The sequence below is a fragment of the Plecotus auritus genome, assembly GCF_963455305.1.
Source record: "Plecotus auritus genome assembly, chromosome: 9".
Classification (NCBI taxonomy): domain Eukaryota; kingdom Metazoa; phylum Chordata; class Mammalia; order Chiroptera; family Vespertilionidae; genus Plecotus; species Plecotus auritus.
The window spans coordinates 6,082,523-6,103,215 of record NC_137783.1 but is presented as its reverse complement, the minus strand read 5'-3'; the positions used below and the strand labels follow the sequence as shown (position 1 = coordinate 6,103,215).

Here is a 20,693-nt window from a genome sequence, read left to right as displayed (position 1 = left end):
TGTGTGTGGTGCTGGGAGAATAATAGGAAGTGCGTTCATATCGTTCATACCGAGGCCATTAGCAGGAGGGAGGGAGGGCCCCCTGAATAGGTGGCTAAAAATACCAGCCAGCGCCTCAGGGAGCAGAGCTGCAGGGCCAGGAGGTGGAGGCTCTTTCTCCCTCAAATGCAGGAAGGACCAGCGGGCCCTCCGTAGTCAGTAGCCTCCTTGCAGAGCCCAGGAGGCAAACTCGGAGGTTTGGGCAGTCAAATATCCTAAAGCCTCCCCGGGTAGTACCATTCCCCAAGCAGCACCACGCACCAGCCCCGTGCCCCCCACTCAGCATCGTCTCTGTCTCAGCCCCCAGACTTGGGTGGGTCCCCGACTTACCAGCGTGGCCTGCAGCTGCTCAGCGAGGAATTAACGGAGTGGGGCCCGAGCCTCTGGGTTTGTTTCAGAGCCCGTGTCCCCACCCAGGATTCCGCCTGTGCCCTGCCTGTGGAATGAATGAAGACAGCCTGGCCTCCTGGGATTGTAGGAAGTGACCAGGCACTCAGACCCACCCAGCCTTCCTTCGCAGCTGGCGCCCTCTCCACTCTGTACCTCTCTGGCCTGCAGGCCCAGCCTGGCTCCAGCCTGCTGTCTGTCCTGGCTTTCCTTCCTCTGTCCCTTTGTTCCTCCAGTACTTCTTGCATCTCATTACACATTTCTCTTCACAGGTCTGCTCTGAGCCACAGGTGAGGGGAGTCAGTGCTGGCCACAGTCTTACAAAATAGCCTTTTCTTTCTTGAGTAGAGCATCACTCTGAAAGGTAAGTCTCCTCTCGTACCCCTTCCCCACAGTTACTTGATTTCAGTGACACCCTGACATCCTTATTTGACCATGGCCCCCCAGGAGCTGCTGCCTGGAGACTTCCAAGGGCTGACTGGGGTCCCCAAACGGGGCAGGTGGCAGGTCGCAGGTCAGAGAGAAGCAGGGAGTTGGGGCTCACTCGGAGTCATGCATAGAGGTTGGGGGAGTGGAATTCTGAGAAAAGGGGAGTGTGCATTGGGAATTTCCTCAGATATTGCCAAGTTGCCCTCCTTAGAGGTGGTACCAGTTTATTCTCCCACATGACCTTCCGTTTTCCCACATTCTCCCCGAACCAGTGTCCTGTCAAACCTTTTTCTCTTTCCCAGCCCGTAGGTGAAGGATGCTATCTTGTTCTTCGGATTCATATTACTCCTTATTATGAGATCATTATGTTTAAATGCTGCTGGTGTCTGCTTCCCTGGTTGGTCTGCTGAGCTGGCTTGTTGCCTACAGATTTGTAGGGTTTTATGGAAATCAGCCCTCCGCCTGGATGCTGTGTTGCCAATGTTTCCTCAGTTATTCAAAGAGGTTTTTATCACTTAGACTTTTTTATGGGGTCATCACTCTTTCTTTTATAGTCTCTGGGTTTTGTATCCTACTTATTCCCAGACCAAGAATTTTTATAATTATCTGCTTTATTTGGGAAATTTTTGGTCTGCTTTTATTTTCTATTTAACTTCTTGATTCCTCTAGAGCTATTTTGGTGTAAGAGGGAGGTAGGGTTCTCCAGCCGCCTAGCGGTCACATGCCACAGTTTGTCACTGTCTGATAAGCGGGCCGGCTTTTCATAAACTGTGTTTCTGGGTAGTTTTCAGCCCTGCTCTGCTCCCCGGAGGCCCTCACTCTCCGGGGCTGGGGAACCCGCATAGGGTAGACTCGGGGGAGTTCGCTTCCGGACAAGTGTGGCCCTATCGCCGACCTGTAGGACCGGTCCGCGTCCCCCTGTCGCTAGGCAACCGCCAGCAGCTGCAAGGGATTGACGAAGACGCCGGGGCAGAGGCGCCATGGACCTGGTCATTACTCAGGAGCTGGCCCGCGCCGAGAGCCACCAGGGTGGGCGGGGACCCGGACTCCGAGATCTTTCTGGACCCTGGGGACCCCCTCCCCCCCAACCCCGGGAGCGGGTACCGGGAGGCTGTGATTCTGAACCTGAGGCTCCACCGCCGCGCCGCTGGGGGCGGGGCCGTGCCTAGAGGATCCTGTCCCTGTAGGCGGCCACCCAGGGGCACCGCCCGGGCTGCCAGCCTGACCCAGGCTCCTCTGGGACCCTCCTGACTGCCCCTCAGTGCTCACCAGCCTTCCTCAACGGTTGTCCCGACAGATGCCACCTCCCTGAAGAGGGCGTACGAGTTGATTAAGTCCGCCAACCTGGGGAAATCCGAGTTTGACCCCACCGAGAGCTTCAGCCCCGATCTGTTCGTTCTGTGCGCCGAACAGGCCCTGAAGGTCACTGTCCCAGGGGTTTCTGCTGGAAGCTGAAGGCCGGGGGAGGGCACAGCGCCTGGGGGGTGCGCACGGGAGAGACCGCCGGACCCCTCCCTCCTCAGGGCGTCCTCAAGCTCTGCCTTGTGTTTTTGGGAAGGAGGCAGCGACAGGGCGGTGTTCTCTTGCAGATGGGGCAGCCAGAGGTGAGCGAGGACTGCATCCAGATGTACTTCAAGGTGAAGGGGCCGGTCACCCAGTTTCTGGGCCGAGCGCACCTGTGCAGGGCGCAGCTGTGTGCCCCCAAGTCCACCGAAAATCTGGTGAGAGCCAGAGCTTATTTAAATATTTTTATTGATTTCGGAGAGGAATAGAGAGATAGAAACATTAATGATGAGAATCATCGATTGGCTGCCTCCTGCACGCCCCCTAGTGGCAGGGGCGGTGGCTGGGGAGAGATCGAGGCCCGGGCAAGCGCCCTTGGCCTGAATCGAACCTGGGACCTTTTAGTCCGCAGGCCAACACTTTATCCACTGAGCCAAAACAGCCAGGGGGCCCTGCATTTTCCTTTAGTTCCTGTGGACCAGGAGGCTTGACATGGACAATCTCAATATTGTCAGTGAGATGAGGTGTCTGTCCTACTCTGCTTCCCTCAGGAGGTTGCCTTGATTCTCAAAATTCCACATCTTGAATCACAACAGTTAACATTTAACACCCCCCTCCAAAATTATGTCAGGCTACACAAACCTTAAAGTAATTAAAATATATTTTTATTGAGGAAGGGAGAGGGGGTTAGAAACATCAATGATGAGGGAAAATCGCTTATCGGCTGCCTCCTGCACGCCCCCTACTGGGGATTGAGCCCACAACCCGGGCATATGCCCTTGACCGGAATCGAACCCGGGACCCTTCAGTCCGCTGAGCCAAACCGGCTAGGGCTAACTGTGCAATTCTTTATGTTTTAGGAGGAGTTTGAAAATTGCGTGACTCAGTACATGAAAGTGATCAACTTTGCCAAAGGAGAACCTAGGTGGGCTATGGTCCTGTCGCTCCCAACGGGGACTGTGTAAAAGGTTCAGGCCAGAATCTACCAAGTGGTTCTCTCTGTTCCTTGCTCTGTGTGTTTAGCGCACTTACAGTGTCCCCCACGTCTCTAAGGTAGAGCTGGGCTGAGGGCACAGTCCCTGTTGCTTCCTCTGCTCTGGTCCGCAGTTTCCGGGAACTGGGGGTGACTTGTACCAGCTTCCTCTATGGCTCTTTTCACCAGTTCCTGGGCCTCTCGGGAGCTCAGCATCTCAGTTCCCTCTGCGCTGCCTCCACTGGCCTGTGTTCCCCCAGCCACCACCTGGGCCCAGGCCTCATGTCTGTGGAGGTGATTTGGCTGAGACTCCAACACAGTTTTTCTTCTTAATTAATGCTTGCTTCATCAAAATTACTATATAAGCTTGCACGCAACCTTTTCAGATAGGACACAACATTTTAAGGAGATTTCAGCTTAAACCCTGGGTTCGCTCACTCACTGTCCCACTGCCTGCCATTGATGGCCTTCTCTGGCTGGCCCCTGTAATAGGTGCTGGAGATGCAGGCCCAGCCCCCAGACTCCCTCAGCAGGGCCCTGCAGACAGGGAAGCCCAGTGGCCTCAAGCCAGAGGTTCTAAGGACAGCGGGTGTTTCAAGGGGATCATGCCCTGGGGCCAGGAGACGGGAGCAGTGGGCATTGTCAGGGAGGGGCCTGGTCACTGCTGCATGCCAGGAGTTTTGCGGTTCTGAGTAAACTCACAAAGGAATCAGCAGCCTTGTCTTACTGCCAGCGCCCCTTCTCCTTCCTGGGTAATAGCCTTAATTAGCATCACGCATGCATCTAAGGGCCAGTGCTGAAGACCTCCAGACACCTGGGGTCCTACAAGGCAGAGTCCCCACCCCTCCCTCCCCGCCCCCAGAGAGGCCTGTATAAAAAGGGGCGAATCAGCCCCTGTGATTCTGAACTCAGTCCTTCAGGTGGCTCCCTGCAGCCCTCAGGAAGAAGCCCAGCTTCCCAGGGGTGCCCTGACCCCCCCCCCCCCACTTTGCATTTCCTGTGTACACACACAGCCTGAGCCTGCTCCGCGAAGGCTCTGCTCTCTCTCCCCTACCTGCCAGTCCTCTTTTCTTGCACAGCTCTCCTGGCTGATTTCCTGGTCACCTTTTGGGTCTCAGCAGGATGTCACCTCCAGGAAGCCTTCCTTGATTCTCTCTGCTCTTGCCTGTTCTTGTCTATTCCTTGGGAGTCAAAGGAGGCCTTGATCAGTGGTATATTTTCATGGGAAGCTGGGTACTTTGTGGAGTGACTGAATGAGTTAGGTGTTCTCCAGTCTGGCATCGGGAGCCTCTGGCCAGGTGATCGAGGCCGGGGCTGAGCTGGTGTCTGAGCGGGGCACCAGGCTGCCCTGGGAGGGCCGTGCATGTTTGCTCATGCAGTGCGGGCCGTATGTCTCGGAGGGGACTGCTGCCATCTGCTGGGGACAGAGGGCTTCAGCTTTCTTCCCAGAAGAGGGCTGGGGACCGGCTCTGCTTCCGACCTCGTCTCGGACTTCTTCCTCTTGTGCCGTAGGTATTACTTCTTGGTCTATAATGCGTCGGTCCTCTACTGGCAAATGGTGAGGCCCTTCCTCAAGCCTGGCTATTATCAGTACCTGATCCCCAGCCTCTCCCAGATCGTGAGCGTGTTAAACCAGACCGAGGAAGAGGACAAGGACTGGCAGGCAGAGCTGATGCTGTGAGTGGAGGCGCGCGCCCTGCGCTTGCCCAGTGGGCGATGGTCACTGCTCCAGCTCTGTAGTGAGGGTCCTGCTTTGTGTGACTTGTCTGAAGATGTTTCTAACCGTAGATGACATCACCTGGGTGTTATAACAGGGCATGTGCTTTGACTCAAAACACAGGAAATGTGAGCCTGTCCCATAGTCCAATCCCCTTCCCCATCCCCATCCCTGCCAAGCCAGGCGATGGCTCGGGGTAAGGAGCTGGCCCATCTGTGTCTTCCGAAGTCTGTGAAACATGAAAATAGTACAAGCATAATAGCTTATTAGACATTTGCAACAGAAAATGGTTTCCCCAGCATTTTCTATCCGCTGCTTTTATGTTATCCAGGGAGCTTCTGGAGTGTTATCTACAAGCTGGAAAGAAAGAGGAGGCCGCGAAGTTGTGTACCACGGCAGCGCCATTCATAAAAGAGCACGCGCCACACAGATACCAGCGGATGTTTTCTGTGATGGTGAGTCGGCGGGTTAAACATGGAGACAGAAGAAGTAATTTTGCTCAGTGTCTTCGGTCAGAAAACTGTATAAAACCAGCTCGCAGGTCCAGCCACCGAGGGACACAACGCACACAGACACAAACACCACAAACAACAGCTGTTCTTCACTGTGACTCTGAGTCTTTCCTCTGTCGCGGCGTTGACGTTTAAAGACAGTGGCAAATCCGGAAAGTAAAGTATTGACCAGAGCAACGTGTATGAAGAGCATTCATAACCTATTACATTTTGTGTTGGACATCAAGTTATAGATGAAAAACTCAGTACTAAACATAATTAATGAAAAGATACTTGTTCATTGTAGGTGGGAATGTTAAAGAAGGAATATTTGCCAAGGAATAGCTAACCGCGGTATCCGATCGCTACCTGACTCCTCGCTGAAACCTGGATTGGTACCCCGTTCCATTTTACAACAGGTACGTCATGAGTTGATGGACGAGCATCAGTTGAAGGAAGAAAAGAAAAGCTCCATTAACCTGGACATCATTTTCCACATTAACTTGCTAAAACAGTAAGTGTTTAGGGAGGGAGAACAGGCGTGAGATTTCCCAGGGCCCTCCCTCTGCTGTGCCTGTGGGAGGAGCTGCAGGACAGCCGCCAAGGGGGCTTCTACCCCAGGTGAGGTTGGGGCCTGGCCAGGAAACTCAGCAAAGCTAGAGGAGTGGGTGAGACCCTGCTGGAGCAGCTAGAGGGCCCGGGGAGAGGAGTTGTACCCAGGCACAGACCTGCTGCCGTGGGGGGGTGGGGGGGAGGCGAGATGCCAGCGTAGGGGAGAGGCCAGGCCAGCGAGGAGGCCTGGGTCCTGGGCAGCCAGTGCGAAGGCTTGGCATCCTGCAAGGTGGGCTCTGTGTGTGTGGCTGGCCCGGTGCAGGGGCTGGTGCACAGTGCCCCGGGTGTTTTAGTTTTCGGTGATGTAGGAAGAGAGCCGGGCCTGGGGGTGGGGGCGCGTGAGGTGCGTGAGAAGTCGACCAGGAGCCGAGGAGAGAAAGGAGGTGGCTTCATTTCAGGCCTCTGCTCGGTGGGAGAGACCGGTTCATGGACTCTGAGTATTTTTTTTAGGATGATCTGAATAAAGCCAACGGGAGCTGGGTTATTTGTGTTTGAATTAATTCTAGGAAATTGGATAAAAATGATTTACCTGAAGATGCCAACAAAATTCTAAAGAACACCTATAAGCAGTTAGACGTCTATAATCACCAGAGCCCCCCTTCGACGGAAGAGGAAAAGTAAGTGTTTATGCGCTAGTTTCACAGCTGCACGCGGCGGTGCGAGATCTGGTAAGGGCGGGAGGAAGGGAACGATGCAGGAAGCACCGCAGCGCCCCCCACGCGCCCCCCACGCTGCTTCCTCCGGTTGCAGGGCACTTCCTCTAGCTCTCGTTGTCCTGAGGCCTGTGCTGTGTGGGGAGGCTGGGGATATGTAACTTCACATCGTACTTTTGAAAATCAAATGGACTCTGGCAGAAGTGCTTTTCAAGGTCACCTTCCCGAAGGGCTGCCCGCCATTTCCCAGGTGGAAGACAAGCGTTCCCGTCACCCTCCCTGCCCCCCTGCCCCACCCCAGCATGTTAACTTCTCAGTTCTGTGAGCCCAGGTTCCTGAACTCGCTGAGCCTGTTCAGAGTTTCAGACGATCCTGGCTTGAATTCCTGGGAGTGGTGCATTTTCTGAAAGCAGCGTCCCCTGTCCCTGCTGGGCACCCCCTTGGGCGGCCCGTGAACTTGGCAGAGCACGCACTAGGGTGCTGTCCCCACCCGCCCTGTGGCGCAGCCTCTCCCCATGCGCCCATGAGGCCCCCCAGGACTTTAAATGGCTTCCTCCCCCCCCCCCCCCGCCCCCAGGTCGCTTTTGTAAGAGCTCGTAGCTTCGCTGTGGTGTGGCAAAGAGGGTGTCCAGAGCAGGCTTGGCATTTAGCTTCCTCGCGGTTCAGTGCGGTCAGCATCTGGTCGCCGTCCTTGGTCCGGAAGGAAGGTGTGCCCTCTGCCTGCTGGGGACGCAGGCTCAGTCACCTGCTGTGCGCTTCAGGGTCTGTCTCAGCCTGACCCTCAGGGGCCTGCTGACACCTCGAGTGGGGAAAAGGTTTCGTTAGATTAAAACCAGGAAGACCTAAAACCAGTGATTTCTACCTCGGTGGGTTCTTCTTTCTCCGCCACCCGTGTGGCTGGAGCTCAGGGAGGGCGGGGTGGGGAGGCGGGAGGCTGGGCCTGCCCGGGCCCTTGTCAGTCCAGGGGCAGAGTGGGCGGAGGACGGGGTAGGCAGGGAGAGGGGGACCCCAGGGACTCACCCCTTCCCAAGGCTGGGGCAGGGCAGGGTGGTGACACCACACAGCCATGGGCATTCCTGTGAGGGCAGTGACAGGGTCTAGGAAAGGGCAGGAGGGTGTGGGCTTGTCCAGGGGCACTTGCCGTGTCTGGAGACACTCTGTTGCCATTATGTGGGGACTCTCAGCATCCTGCCACGCACAGGACAGGTCCCCCACCCAGCAAATGACCCGGTCCCGATGTCAAAGCGGAGAAACCTGGCCTGTCTTACACCAGGGCCACTTCCTGGCGCTGAGAGCTCTGTAGTGTCCTACAGTCAGGTAGGTTAGTCCTCTGACTTTGTCCTTCCTCAAAGTTGCTCAGGCCATCATAGGTCCTTGGCATTGCCATATAAATTTTATTATATTTTAAAGATTGTTTTAACATTTATTATTTATTGATTTTGGAGAGAGAGAGAGAGAGAGGGGGAGGGAGGGAGAGAGAGAGAAGCATCGTTTGTTCTTCCGCTTGCCTATACATTCATTGGTTGATTCTTGTATGTACCGTGGCCAGGGATCAAACCCACAACCTTGGCGTATGAGGATGACGCTCTAAGCGGCCGAGCTGCCGGCCAGGCTACATGCTCTCCTCTTACTGCCTGCCTCGGTGCATGCCGACTGGACGCCTGTGCTGCCAGAGGGGCGTCTTCCGGCCCCTGTTGATGCGTTGCTGCTCTCTCTTGTTTCCAGATTCTCCTTGCTTTTTGATTTAGCTCATCTTTCTCTGACCTTGAAATGTGAGGGTGTCGCCGCCAGCTGCCTCTCAGACCTGAAGGACATTGACAGCAAAGTAAGTGGCCAGTGACTGTGGGTGTGGGCACCTGCCCGCTGTGATCGGACGGGAAGGTGAAGGGAAAGAGAAGTCTCGGGAGCCCAGGAGGCACGTCTCCCTCCGTCTTCGTTGTGTGCAGCTCAGGAGGCACCATTTTTTTTTAGCTTTCTCACTTAGATCTTTGTATCTCTTATAAACATTTAGAATTTTTAAATATAGTCTTGTGTTCTGATTTTTATTTGCTGATTTTCTACCTAGTAACTGCGTTATTTAAAATTGTCCTTGAGCCGAAACCGGTTTGGCTCAGTGGATAGAGTGTCAGCCTGCAGACTGAAGGGTCCCGGGTTTGATTCCGGTCAAGGGCATGTACCTTGGTTGCGGGCACGTCCCCAGTAGGGGGTGTGCAGGAGGCAGCTGATCGATGTTTCTCTCTCATCGATGTTTCTAGCTCTCTATCCCTCTCCCTTCCTTTCTGTAAAAAATCAATAAAATATATTAAAAAAATAAAATAAAATAAAATAAAATTGTCCTTGAAGTTAACGAATGTGTATGATTGCCTTCGTGAAAAATCTCCCTGTTTGCATTCTGCAGGACCCTGGGAAGCTGATTGAGATTGAATGCTTGGAGTATGAATTAGAAGCCTTAAGACTCGAAAGTAAAATTAAAATCTACATTCGACTGGCTGTAGAGGTAAACCCTGAGCAGGAATCGTAAATGCCCGGCTGTGTGCGGGTTTCCCGCACGCTGTGAGAGCCGAGTTTGTGCCACATTTGAGGGTGCTGGGGACATGGCAGAGACCTCACCCTGACCCTCAAACTTCCCAGGGGCCCACCCAGGGTCCACCCGAAGCAGGTGACTGGTACCCGTCTTCCAAGCTCCCAAACTGGTCACTGTCTTTTGTGCAGACCCAGCTGAATATAATACAGAGACTGGACATCGCGCTGCAGCGAGCCATCCGCCTGGGCGACCCCCAGGTCATCCACGTGGTGTGCACCACCCAGTGGAACCTGTGTCTCCCGCTGCTGCAGCACAACCTGCGGCACCACCTGCGCAAGCCGCTGACCAACATCGCGGAGATCCTGGAGAAGGTGGACAGGTAGCTCGTGTGTCTGCGCCCTGGGCTGTCCCCTCTGAGAGGGGTGACACATGGCGGGAGAGAGCGAGGCCAGAGTTCTTCCACACCAGGGATAAGGATGAAATCCAGCTCATTCTCCCCAGAGTGCCACAAGCAGGGGAAGGCACCCATCCTTAAGGAGGGCTGCGGAGGCTGCGGGAGGGGTAAGGCAGCATTTCGTCCCGAGCAAGGTCAGGCTGCCCTCAATACCTGCTCGCATCCACCAAGGGCCGCCTGGGCCCGTGAGCCCTCGGGGACAGACATGGGCAGATTCAGGTCAGACCCCGAAAGCCCGTGCCACGGGAAGCCGTGCCCAGTGCAGCGGCGGTCACGGGCTCCGTCCTGAGTTTCGTCTCCAGGGCCTGCAATCAGCGCTGCCCTGGCTGGTGCCGGAAGCAGCTCCTCAAGGTACCAGGTCCAACTGTACGGTTGGCATCACGGCCGGAAGCAGAAGTAACTGAATATCACTCTCAGGCCTTTTTTGCGGGTCCCATCCATCCTGTTTTGGCGCCTTGGATTCTCACGTTTGAATCAGCTCTGCTCGCCACCATCATCAGGGAGGGCCCCTCCAGTGAGCGGTCGCCAGTTTGTCCCTGGCACGAGCTGTTCTGCTGTGTAGACCTCTTGGCTGTGTGTGCCTGTCAGCTTGCCGGCTTCTCGGCTCGTCTGTCCCGAGAGGAGTCTCATGGGACTCAGGGCTTATGCCCAGAGGAGTCCCGCTTGGTGCTGACCCGCTCTGTTCTGTTGCCTCCTCTGTCCCTGCCTCAGGCCTGGGAGTGGTCCGTTTCTGGGTGCAGAGTCTGTTTTCTGGTTTCCTGATGGGGAGCAGGGACCTCCCTGCGGCATAGCTGGGATGCTGGGGGTATCAGAGGTGCCCTCCCCTGGCCATGATGCCAGCTCCCTCAGGCAGCAGACCAGCCCCCTGGTGCCTCGGGCTCTCCCTGCCTCTGACCCTGAGGTTACGGGGACCTGTAATGTGTATGCCTCCATCATGTTGAGTCAGTTCTGGGTCTTGTAGGACTTTTATTTGACAGATTTGTGGGATTGAGAATGCTTATGTCCAGGGCAGGGCCGTGAGCTGGGTCTCATGAGCTGAGGAAGGAGGAGGCCCTGAGGAACTCTCTTTTCCCGCTGAGATGTAGCCTCCGGTCCTGCCCGGCTGCCTGTGGTTCCCGCACAGGGGCAGCAGGAACAAGTGCCGGGCGGGGATGGGCCCACGGGGCGAGGTGCCATGTGAGTGGGTGTGAGTGCCTCAGCCCAGGAGACCAGGGGGCAGAGGCAGGGCTGCCGTAGAGTGGGGAGCACTGAGTTGGCAGCACTGAGAGCCGTGCACCCGCGGATGCAGGTGGCGAGCCCCAGCGTCACATGTCCCTCACTCACAGCGGCTCTTGCTAGCAGGACCCTGGTTCGCTGAGCTGCTGCTCCTCAGTCCTGGAGGCCAGGTCCCGGCTGCTGTCGCCTGCTGGGCTCGGGCCTCCTGTGGTCGGCAGGGACCTCCTCTCCCTGTGCGAGTCCTCAAGGCGAGGCAGGTGGCACCTGCAGGATGTGGAGGCCCCCTGCCTGGTGCCCCTGAGGCCCTCGCAGGCGACCAGCATGCCCGCGCCCCATGACGCTGTGCTTGCTCTCCAGCCTCATGGTCCTGCTCCGGTGCCAAGTGCACATGGAGATGGCGCACATCGAGGAGGACGAGGACCGCCTGGAGCCCGCCATGGAGCACCTGCAGAAGGCCATGAGGCTGGACAGCCAGGGCCTGTACCAGGAGAAGCTCAAGATGGCCTTCAACCGGCTGCGCCTCTGCTCCATGCTGTACCAGTCCCCCGAGCGTGCCGAGGACAAGGCCATCATGGCCATCGAGCAGGTGCGGCACGGGGCCCCACGGCGCCTCTTCAGAGCCTGAGAGCGCTCAGGAAAGACCGGAACCATCTTCTCCTTGTTCAGGCAAAGAAAGCCATCCCCAAAGACAGCGTCCGGAAGAAGCGGGCCCTCCTGGTGAACGCGGGCCTGGCCCTGGCCCCCGATACCTTCCAGATCGTGCTCGACAGCGAGAACGAGACCAAAGGTAGGTGCTGCCTCACTCGCGGGGCACGAGCCTCCAGCTGCGAGGCACAGCCCGAGCTCCCCCTGCGCCCTGCCCCAGGTGGGGACCGGGAGGTCTGAGCCCGGCCACCTTGCCCTCTGCCCACCAGGCCCTGACATGGAGCTCTCAGAGCTCGTGCTTATGTGCCAGGAGGGGCAGCCTCCAACACCAAGCTGCTCAAACACCTGGTGTGGGGCACGGGGATGGCAGGCGCTGGACAGGCACTGGCATGAGGGGGAGCCAACTGGGGCTTGGGTGGCACTGCCACGGGACAGAGTAGGGCAGGGTGATTAGGCCGAGCCTGCAACACGCTGTGCCCAGCGGCCTGGCAGCTCCCCCCACCCCCCACCACACACACAGGCACAGCTAGCTCGACCTAACTCCCATCAAAAGACTAAAAATGTCCCAGGGAGGCTCCCTGTACACTCTGTCCGAGCCCAGAGCCCCGGGACTGCTGTGACTGGCTGCACAGATCATCCCTTGAATGGAGGTGCAGTCCCTCCACGTCACGTGACCCCTTGCATGACGTCAGCCTCGTTTGCTCTCGTTTCTGTCCTCAGTTTCCACCGGGAGAAACAGGGGCCGGTTCACCGCCCTCTACGCCAAAGCGCGGCACCACATCATCAGCGTGGAGAAAGCTGCCGGGCATTTGCGGCGCTTGGGGAACGAGAATGAGAAGGAGAGGTGAGTGGGGACCCGGAGAAGGACAGGCTCACGCACAGCCAAGCCCCCGAGCCACGAGGCGGCTGTCACTTGAGAGGAACCGTCTGTGATGGCTGAGCTGACTGCGGCCCTGGTCCCACCTGTGGTCCGGGAGGCCGGCAGGAGGAAGCGCATGGCTGGGGGGCCTGGCAGGGAACCACCCCATTGCCCCTGAGACCAAGCATGTTAAATAAACGACGGGGGTGTGGCTGCCCTGACAATGGGCTCGGGCACCCCCTACCCTCTCACCCTGGCCCCGGGGACAGCTCCACCCTGCCAGGCCACCCTGTTGCCTCAACCCCTGGCTGTGAGCATTGATTATCTCATGTTGCTTTTTGCAACCTGGAAACTGTAGACCCACCAGTGCCTTCTTCTCAGGAGCAGTCATTCTAGTGGTTTCTGGCTCTACCAGCCACAGCCAAGTTCACATTTCCCTTCGTTTGGGTCTTTGGTGAGCAGAGTACTGATCTGGGCAGAGCTGGCCAAGGTTGCCCGGAAGCAAGATGTGTGGGATGTTTGCCGGACAGCCAGCCGCTTCTGCCTCCTGTACGACAGCGTCAAGGTGAAGAAGATGGCACGGGCGAAGAAAGGTAGGCGCAAGCCCCCCGTCAGCACCCAGCTCACCGCCAGGCTGTGAGCCCAGCAGGGGCCGCCCGGCCCTGGAAGAGGCCGGGGTTGGTCCTGAAGTGAGGGGAAGGGTCAGTGTGCGAGGACTTGAGTCCAGTGGGCCTTCAAGTGCAAACAGAATTTTACAGATGTTTGCAGCTGGCTGCGGCCACTGTTCCTGATGGGGAGACAGTGAGGTCAGGGTCATCCCGGGAGAGTGAGTGATCATGTGGTCACTCCCCGAGAATGTGACGGTGAGAGTAAGGGGGAATGACAGGGTCACCCCGAGAGTGGGACGGTGATGACAGGGTCACCCCGAGAGTGGGACGGTGAGAGTGATGGTGATCAGAGGGTCACCCAGAGAGTGGAACGGTGAGAGTGACGGTGGTCACAGGGTCACCCCGAGAGTGGGATGGTGAGAGTGACGGTGATGAGAGGGCCATTATTGCTGACAAGGCTCCTTTGTGCATCTGGCTTCCTACTCGATCATCTTATTTGACTTCCACAGTCACTTTAGGGCTGTTAGGGGTGAGAAAGGGAAGGGACCTGTTGTGTGTGAGAGACCCAATGTGGGCCGAGTGCCGAGGGCTGAGGCTGACGGCGTGGGTGAGGGGTGCGTGTGGAGCAGCTCCGTGCAGGCGTGTTTCCCAGGAGTGTGGGTGGGCAGCTGGGTCCGGGAGTGAGTCCAGCTCTGGTCTAGTGGGCAGCTAAGACACAGGGACTTGTGACAGGTGAGAGGCGGCCCCGGAGGCAGGGGTGGCAGGCTTGGCGGGCATAACTGCACGAGCAAAACAAAGAAAGTGCAGTCTGTAGGGTCAGCTAGAGATGGGACACCTTTGCCACCCCCCGGGGGCCCACACACCTGGGGAAGTTTCCTCCACCCCCTCTGGGCACAGTGCCCACCCCTCAGAGACCCCCGTCCACCCCAGAGCTGGGAGGGGCAGCCGTCCTGCCTTGTGACCTATGGCCGCGTCTGAAGCGCTGCTGTTCCCCCAGGAAGGAGGAAGCGGGGCGGGGACGTCTCGTCGGATGCCAAGGCCCAGTCGCAGGTCCTGGCACAGAGGCCGGGGTCCCCCAGCCTGCTGCGGAAGTTCGCGGAGGTGGGGTTCATCAGTGCCGAGGTATGTCCTGTGCACAGGTCGGCTTGCGGGCCCGGGTCCCCTCCCGCATCCGCTCAGTCCTCCGTGGTGGCCGCATGGGCATCCACATGGGCACGCCGTCAGCCTCACCCCTCGGCACTGACCCCACCACCTGATGGGATGATAGTGGTGTCAAGTGTCCCCACCTCTGCTCCCTAAATGAGATCATGTATAGGAGTTACCTGGGTTCTGGGGTTTTCTGGGAGAAACAGAAATCAAAATGTGACATGTTTGCTATAAATTCAGCAGATAGAAGTAGTTTCTGAGCTGTGCCTGGCATGGGGCATGCCTCCGTGACCTCTCCCGCTGCGCTGTTCCTATGCAGGCCACTGTCCACTTGCTCCAGTCAGAGGGTGTGGAGCTAAATGACCATCCCAAACCCACCGAGAACTTGAGCCAGCACCCGGTAGGCTATGTGCTCGAGTCCCCCGAGGAAAACTCAGAGTGGAACACGTACAGGTAGGGGCCGCGTGACCGGTGGGGTCCCCGTGTCCTCTGCACCTGTGGCACCGTCTGCCCATGAAGCGCGGGCTTTGTGGCCGCCGGGGGAGGTGTGCAGTAGAGGGCAGGGCTGTGTCCAACCAGGAGCGTGGCTGGTGTCCTGCGTGAGAACAGCCACAAGACTGGGGTCCAGGGTTTCGGACTTGTGTTCATTCCGACCTTCCCGTTGTTAGTGAAAGTGAGATGTTGGGGAAGAGCGAGGGGCAGGTCTTTAATTGGCTCAGAGGAACGGTGTGCGGGGCCACACCTCGACCGCTCCCGTGTGAACGACACAGCATTTCCCGTGGAACGTCCAGGAGACTCGCCCACGTGAGATGCCTCGAGCAGGGCACGTGGGAAGCAGAGCTGTGTTAATAACAACAGTCTGAGTTGTTTTTGAATCTAATAGTATTTTTTAAAGTGAATGACTGGCTGTACTCTCACGTCCCGGGAGCTGTGCCGTACGTGACTGTTCTCACCCAGTGAGTTGGGGAGAAAGGCCTGCTCTCCCCTTCCCTGTATGCAGGCAGTGGCTCTCCCAGCCGCCCGCCTGGAGCGCGAGGAGCGCGCTGGCCTGCCTCCCGGGTGTGCGTGCACCGGGGCGCCCCAGCGGCCGCCTCGAGGAAGGGAGCATGCGCTACTTGGTGCAGATAGTTTGACTTGATGGAAGGTCCCCTGTCCCTGCCGGCTTCAGAGCTGCCACCAGGCGAGGCTGCCACGCCTGTCTGGGGCCCAGGCGTTCCCATTTGCAGGAGGGTCAGCAGACCAGGGCCAGGCCACATCTGACCCAGGGCCCGGTTTTGTACAGCCCAGGAGCTGAGTGGTTTTGACATTTTAAAAATCTGTGAAATAACATAGAGGAAGATATGCAAGGGAGACGACCTGGAGCTGCTAAGCCTGGTCACTGCCCGGCCTTTACAGAAAGGGTTTCCATGCCCAGTCCCACGTGGACAGTCGTCACTCGCCCACAGTGCTGAGTGGGCCTGGTCGCCCTGAGGAGAGGGCCGGTGTGTGAGGGGTGGCCACAGAGGTGGGCAGGCAGCCGGGTGGCCCTGGGGCAGGACCTGGCCCTCAGGCGGAGAGGCTGGGACTTTGTAGACCAGGTTCCGAGCGAGAGGGTCTGATTTGCGTGCGTGCCCGGGGGATGTCCCGGGTAGAGAAGGGGGGTTGGGCAGGTCCAGGGTCCTTTAGGAGAGAGCGTGGCAGGCACCCCCCAGCAGGGGCACCTCTCTGACCCCGCTCCACAGCCGGGGCAGGGCCCTGGACAGACGTCACGCTGGGTCTGTGCTGCCCGTTGGGGAAGGTCTTGCTTCAGAGGCGAGCGTGGCGTGTGGGTCCTGCAGGAGCTGGATCGAGGGCCTGTCGCAGTACGCCATGAACAGCTGGCTGCGGTCCGCGGAGATCGGACAGGAGATCCAGGAAGCCTGGATCGTGCATAACGCGATGGTGTACGTCCTGAACCACAACCACCATCTCATCATGGCCGGGCGGCAGAAGGAGCTGGTGGACGCCTTGTACCACCTCCTGACCATCGTCAAGGTCGTCGGCCACAACGGGTGGGTCCTGGCCCTAGACCTTTGGGATCGGGCGGGTGTCCCCCTACTTTAGTGCTGCCACAGGGAGGGCTGCTCAAGCAATCCCAGGGTCCCCTTTTACTAGCTGTGCACCCTGAGCCAAACACTACCCTCTCTGAGCTGCGGGGCAGTGTGTGGGGATCCAGGAGGCTCCCGGGAGCCTGCACGCCGGCCCGGGCCCGGCCTGGGAGCCCAGCCTGTTTCTGATGCTAAAGTAGAAATTCAGAAATGAATGAGTCAGAATGCGGCAGCATACGAGGTGATGTTTTTAGTTATGAATAACAAAGAAAATGGGCCATAAAATGAGGAGGTGCCCAGCGGCCCCCCTTCGGCCTGGCCTCTGACATGGCGCCTGCAGGGCCTCGAGCCCGGGCCACCTCGTGGCCTCTGTGCTGCGCGTTTTGGTTGCAGACGAAGATCTGAGTCCCCAGTTCTTAGCACACGGAGATCACCTGTGACCATTTATATATATATATATATATATATATATATATATATATATATATATTTTTATTGATATTTCACAGAGAGGAAGGGAGAGGGATAGAGAGCTAGAAACATCGATGAGAGAGAAACATCGATCAGCTGCCTCCTGCACACCTCCCACTGAGGATGTGCCCGCAACCAAGGTACATGCCCTTGACCGGAATCGAACCCGGGACCCCTCAGTCCGCAGGCCGACGCTCTATCCACTGAGCCAAACCGGTTTCGGCCACCTGTGACCATTTTAAACACTTTAGTGCCACCTCGTTTCTGGTGAGAAACACGGAGGTTCGGTGCAAGCCCATTTGCTCTGGTGACTGATGGAAATTCTCTGACCACTGCCCCGGGCCTTTCTGTCCAGCCCACGTGGCCCAGGGTCGCCTTCCACTGTGAAGGTACCTGTGTCAGGGGACAGCGCGTCACCATGGAGGCTGTCACAGCCAGCTGCCTCCCTCGAGGCCCGAGATCGGCTCCTTGAACAGGTGCCGCATAGTGTCGGCCACCTTTCTGTTTAACCCCACAAGACGGGGACCCCATAAGCACAGCTGTCGTGGGCTCTGGGGACTCACGCCTTGAGTCTGTGCTTCACCCGCTGACACCTTGTGTTCCAGCGACCCCGTCACGTTGGCGATGCTCTGCAACGCTCTGGCTCGAGGCCTAATTATCAGCTGGATCCCAACCCAGGTGCCAGAAAAATCTAGAAAAGTCATTCGACCAAACCCGTTGCACACACCACTGGACTCGGGAGCCATCTCTGAAATTAGAACGGCGGTGGAGGTATAGCCCGCTGTGCGAGCAAGCAGGAGGCGGGGTTCGTGGGCGGCCCCTCACTGCAGTCACGGTCCCGGGGTGAGGACAGGGAGCAGTGGGGGTGAAACTGTCAGCCTGTCCATCTGCCGGGAAAGGGGCGCTGAGCGAGGACGGGAAAACGCTTTTCTCTGAAAACGAGGAAGCAGCGTCAGGGAGCGGACGTCCCTCAGGCCCAGGGTGTGCCTGTGCTGGCCTTTCTAGCACAGACGACAATAGGGGTGCAAAGCAGGAGAGTACAGAGCAGCCAGGACCACAGCCACATACCACGTGCATGGCCAGAGGCTGTGAGCAAGTGGGAGCACTTGTCCCATGAAGGTTGCCTCCCGATCAACGCGCACCCAATTGCAGGAACCCACGAGGAGGAGGAAAATCGCGGTCTTGATGGGTGTGGAAAAGCATTGGCCAATCCATCACCCGTTTCTAGTTCAGAGGATCTTAGCAAGTTCCTTAGAGAGTTTCAGGGAAGCGGCAGGACCTGCAGCTGCCCCGAGGGGTGAGGAGGTGGGACTCAGCAGGTGCCCTCGGAGAGAAAGGCATGAGGAGCCACCATGCTGCTGCCACCCCGTGGCTGCCCCGCGTGCCAGAGGGGTGAGGGTGTGGGAGGGCGAGCTGTACGCCGGGATCTCAGTTCCCGGCCGCTCCGGACGGGCCCAGGCTTGGCCGGCCTTTAAGCCTTGGTTGCCGTCTGCACCAAGAGCCAGGCCCACTTACGGTTAATAATTTGGGTCTTGGCTCAGGTTTCTCTATGTAGAGTCCTGGTTTTATGAACAAGGACGCCTTCATTTCAGGTCTGCGAGTTTGCCCTGAACCTGACCAATGGGACGGTGCCCGAGGAGGTCGTGCCCATCGAAGCCCGGCAGCAGCTCATCGCCACCTGGGTGAAGGCTAAGCAGCTGCTGCAGCATCAGATCGGGACGAGGCTGGGCACGGAGGAGCAGGTGCGCTGCGGGCGCTGCCTCTCCCCGTCTCCCTCCCCTGGGGCCTCGCCAGCCTGGAGGGCAGCGCACATTGGGCTACGCCCTTCTGTATAGGGTGCTTCCCTCCACGAGGGCTGTTCCCACTGAAGTCACTGCCCCGGCCTCTCCATGTGCCCAGGCCACGGTGTCTCCCCTCCCTCCAGCCCACTGGTCACTCTCCTAAATGTCCACCGAGCCACTGGGCTTCTGGGGGTGCTATCCACCCTCAGTGGTGCTCACTGTGGCCTTAGTTGGAGGTGCATTCAGGCCACAGGGGGCCTGCTTTACAAGATATCAGGGGACCCTGAGCTGTGAACACAAGGCTGTGGGAGTGGGGGCTGGAGGAGCAAGTGGGGACCCGGAGAGGAGATGGGTGTGTGGCTGCAGAGGGAGCCTCCCAGGGGTACTGCCTGGAGCCAGAGGGCAGGGGGACAGGTGGAAGGGGAGACCGCAGAGGCAGTGAGGGTGGGCATCTGAGTGGCCAGGATCGAGGGCCAATTGGAGGGGGATGGAAGGAAGGCCATTCCCGCTCTGCTGGTGGCCTGCCCTCCACCTGCAGCCCGTCAGCCCAGCTGTCTGACCACTCTGCGTCACTTCGTGCCTCCTGATGGTGTGGGAAGACCACTGGGAGACAAACTTGTATACAGATAGCTCTGATTGCTGCCACGGAGCTGGTATTTCACAGGGTTGAAGTCCCGAGTGTCCCAGACCCTCCCTGGGTCCGCTGGACTCATGGACACCCCATGCTTCCTTCCCCAGGGCACCAACGAGGACATCAACTCCATGACCAGAATCCTGGTCGCCCTGGAGATGTATTCCTGCAACGGGCTGGGCCTCATGGACTTCACCGTGCCCTCCTTGTCCCACGTAGGTGTCACCTCCTTCCTCAGGCATCACCTTCCCCAGGTGTCACCCCCTCCCCCCAGGTGTCACTGTGCCCCCGAGGCCCAGGTAGTCACCACCAGGTGTCCTGTCGGCATGCCAGGCAGAATCCCCCCACCTGAGGCATGTGTTCAAATCCTGCTGCTCAGAGGCAGAGCTGGGGTCAGAGGGCCTTGCCGAACGTGGCCAGCATTGGAACCTGGCCTGCCTGAGTGACCACGCGCTCACCAGCACCTGTTGTCCCCCTCAGGGCACCTGAGTTTAGTGTCACTCGTCAGCTTCCTTCTGAGTTTCCTCTGTGGCTCCATGTAGAGCAGGGTGTTCCTGGGGATACTGAGGCAGCGTGGACACCGGGGCATCTGCCCCCCAACAGGCGACCCTGAGCCCGAGCCTGGGCCTAAGTTTACAGCTAGTGATGCGGTAACTCAGCCTCGGTGGTGCTTGCCGTGGGATGGCCCTTTACCCATCGGGTCTCTCTGGAATAGCATCACTCCATAATCCACAGCGAGGTGCAGGGTTTCAGCAAACGAAGTAGCCCCCAGCTGACAGCACCCACCACGGTGGGCGGAGGGGTCACCCCGCACAGAACGCCCTCCCCCTGCCCTCTGCACAGCTGCTGAAGATGGTCTCCGAGTGCAACTGGACGGACCCCCTGGTCCAGCTGCAGACGCTGGCCCGCCTGAGCCACTTTGCCTACACAGCCCACGACCACGAGGTCACCATGGCGTGCTCGCAGAAGGCCATCCAGATGGGCGTTAAGTACCTGAAGATGTTCAATCCGTGAGTAGCCTCCCTGGCGCCTGACTCCTGGTGACCCCTGATGTGGCTGTCTCCCTGCCTCCCCCGCGTCAGGAGGTACACGAAGAATGCTCGTAACCACACATCGGTGTGTAGGAGCACTCGTGGTGGCCAGGGATGACTTGTGGAGAGGTTACGGAGCGGTACCCCCACTCACCAGACCCCACCCACCTCTGGGCATCCCCAGCAGCCCAGCCAGGTGCCCGTGCAGCCTCCATCCCAGTCCCACTTGGCCAGGACAGGGGCCCCGGGAGAGCTGTGCTCGGAAGGGTTCTGAGGCCACTGCAGCCTCACCAGCTGCCAGCGTGGCAGGCACAGAGGTGGAAAGGGCTCACAGATGCCCCTGCCCTTCCCTACAGACACGGGCTTGTTTTACCAGGATTCTGAGTGGGCAGCAAGGCACCCTAAGTACGTTAGAAAGTAACTAAGGGCAGTTTCAGTGAAAGGAAAATGCCCTCTCC

General features: G+C 58.2%; 1 protein-coding gene across 1 annotated transcript in view; it reads left to right on the top strand.

Annotated features, from left to right (window-relative positions):
- The first annotated feature begins 1,793 nt into the window (after positions 1-1,793).
- The window catches only part of CFAP46 (cilia and flagella associated protein 46), a 65,120-nt gene continuing 46,220 nt past the window's right edge, over positions 1,794-20,693 (top strand). Inside the window, exons 1-22 of the mRNA XM_080640879.1 lie at positions 1,794-1,884; positions 2,153-2,277; positions 2,445-2,576; positions 3,219-3,283; positions 4,844-5,008; positions 5,380-5,503; positions 5,959-6,053; positions 6,658-6,768; positions 8,530-8,629; positions 9,203-9,301; positions 9,517-9,707; positions 11,355-11,583; positions 11,664-11,784; positions 12,363-12,486; positions 12,964-13,094; positions 14,107-14,231; positions 14,575-14,708; positions 16,073-16,285; positions 17,398-17,563; positions 18,385-18,534; positions 19,312-19,419; positions 20,048-20,214. Coding sequence (XP_080497005.1) covers positions 1,836-1,884; positions 2,153-2,277; positions 2,445-2,576; positions 3,219-3,283; positions 4,844-5,008; positions 5,380-5,503; positions 5,959-6,053; positions 6,658-6,768; positions 8,530-8,629; positions 9,203-9,301; positions 9,517-9,707; positions 11,355-11,583; positions 11,664-11,784; positions 12,363-12,486; positions 12,964-13,094; positions 14,107-14,231; positions 14,575-14,708; positions 16,073-16,285; positions 17,398-17,563; positions 18,385-18,534; positions 19,312-19,419; positions 20,048-20,214 — 2,924 coding nt within the window. The 5' untranslated portion in view covers positions 1,794-1,835. The remainder of the gene's footprint in view (positions 1,885-2,152; positions 2,278-2,444; positions 2,577-3,218; positions 3,284-4,843; positions 5,009-5,379; positions 5,504-5,958; positions 6,054-6,657; positions 6,769-8,529; positions 8,630-9,202; positions 9,302-9,516; positions 9,708-11,354; positions 11,584-11,663; positions 11,785-12,362; positions 12,487-12,963; positions 13,095-14,106; positions 14,232-14,574; positions 14,709-16,072; positions 16,286-17,397; positions 17,564-18,384; positions 18,535-19,311; positions 19,420-20,047; positions 20,215-20,693) is intronic.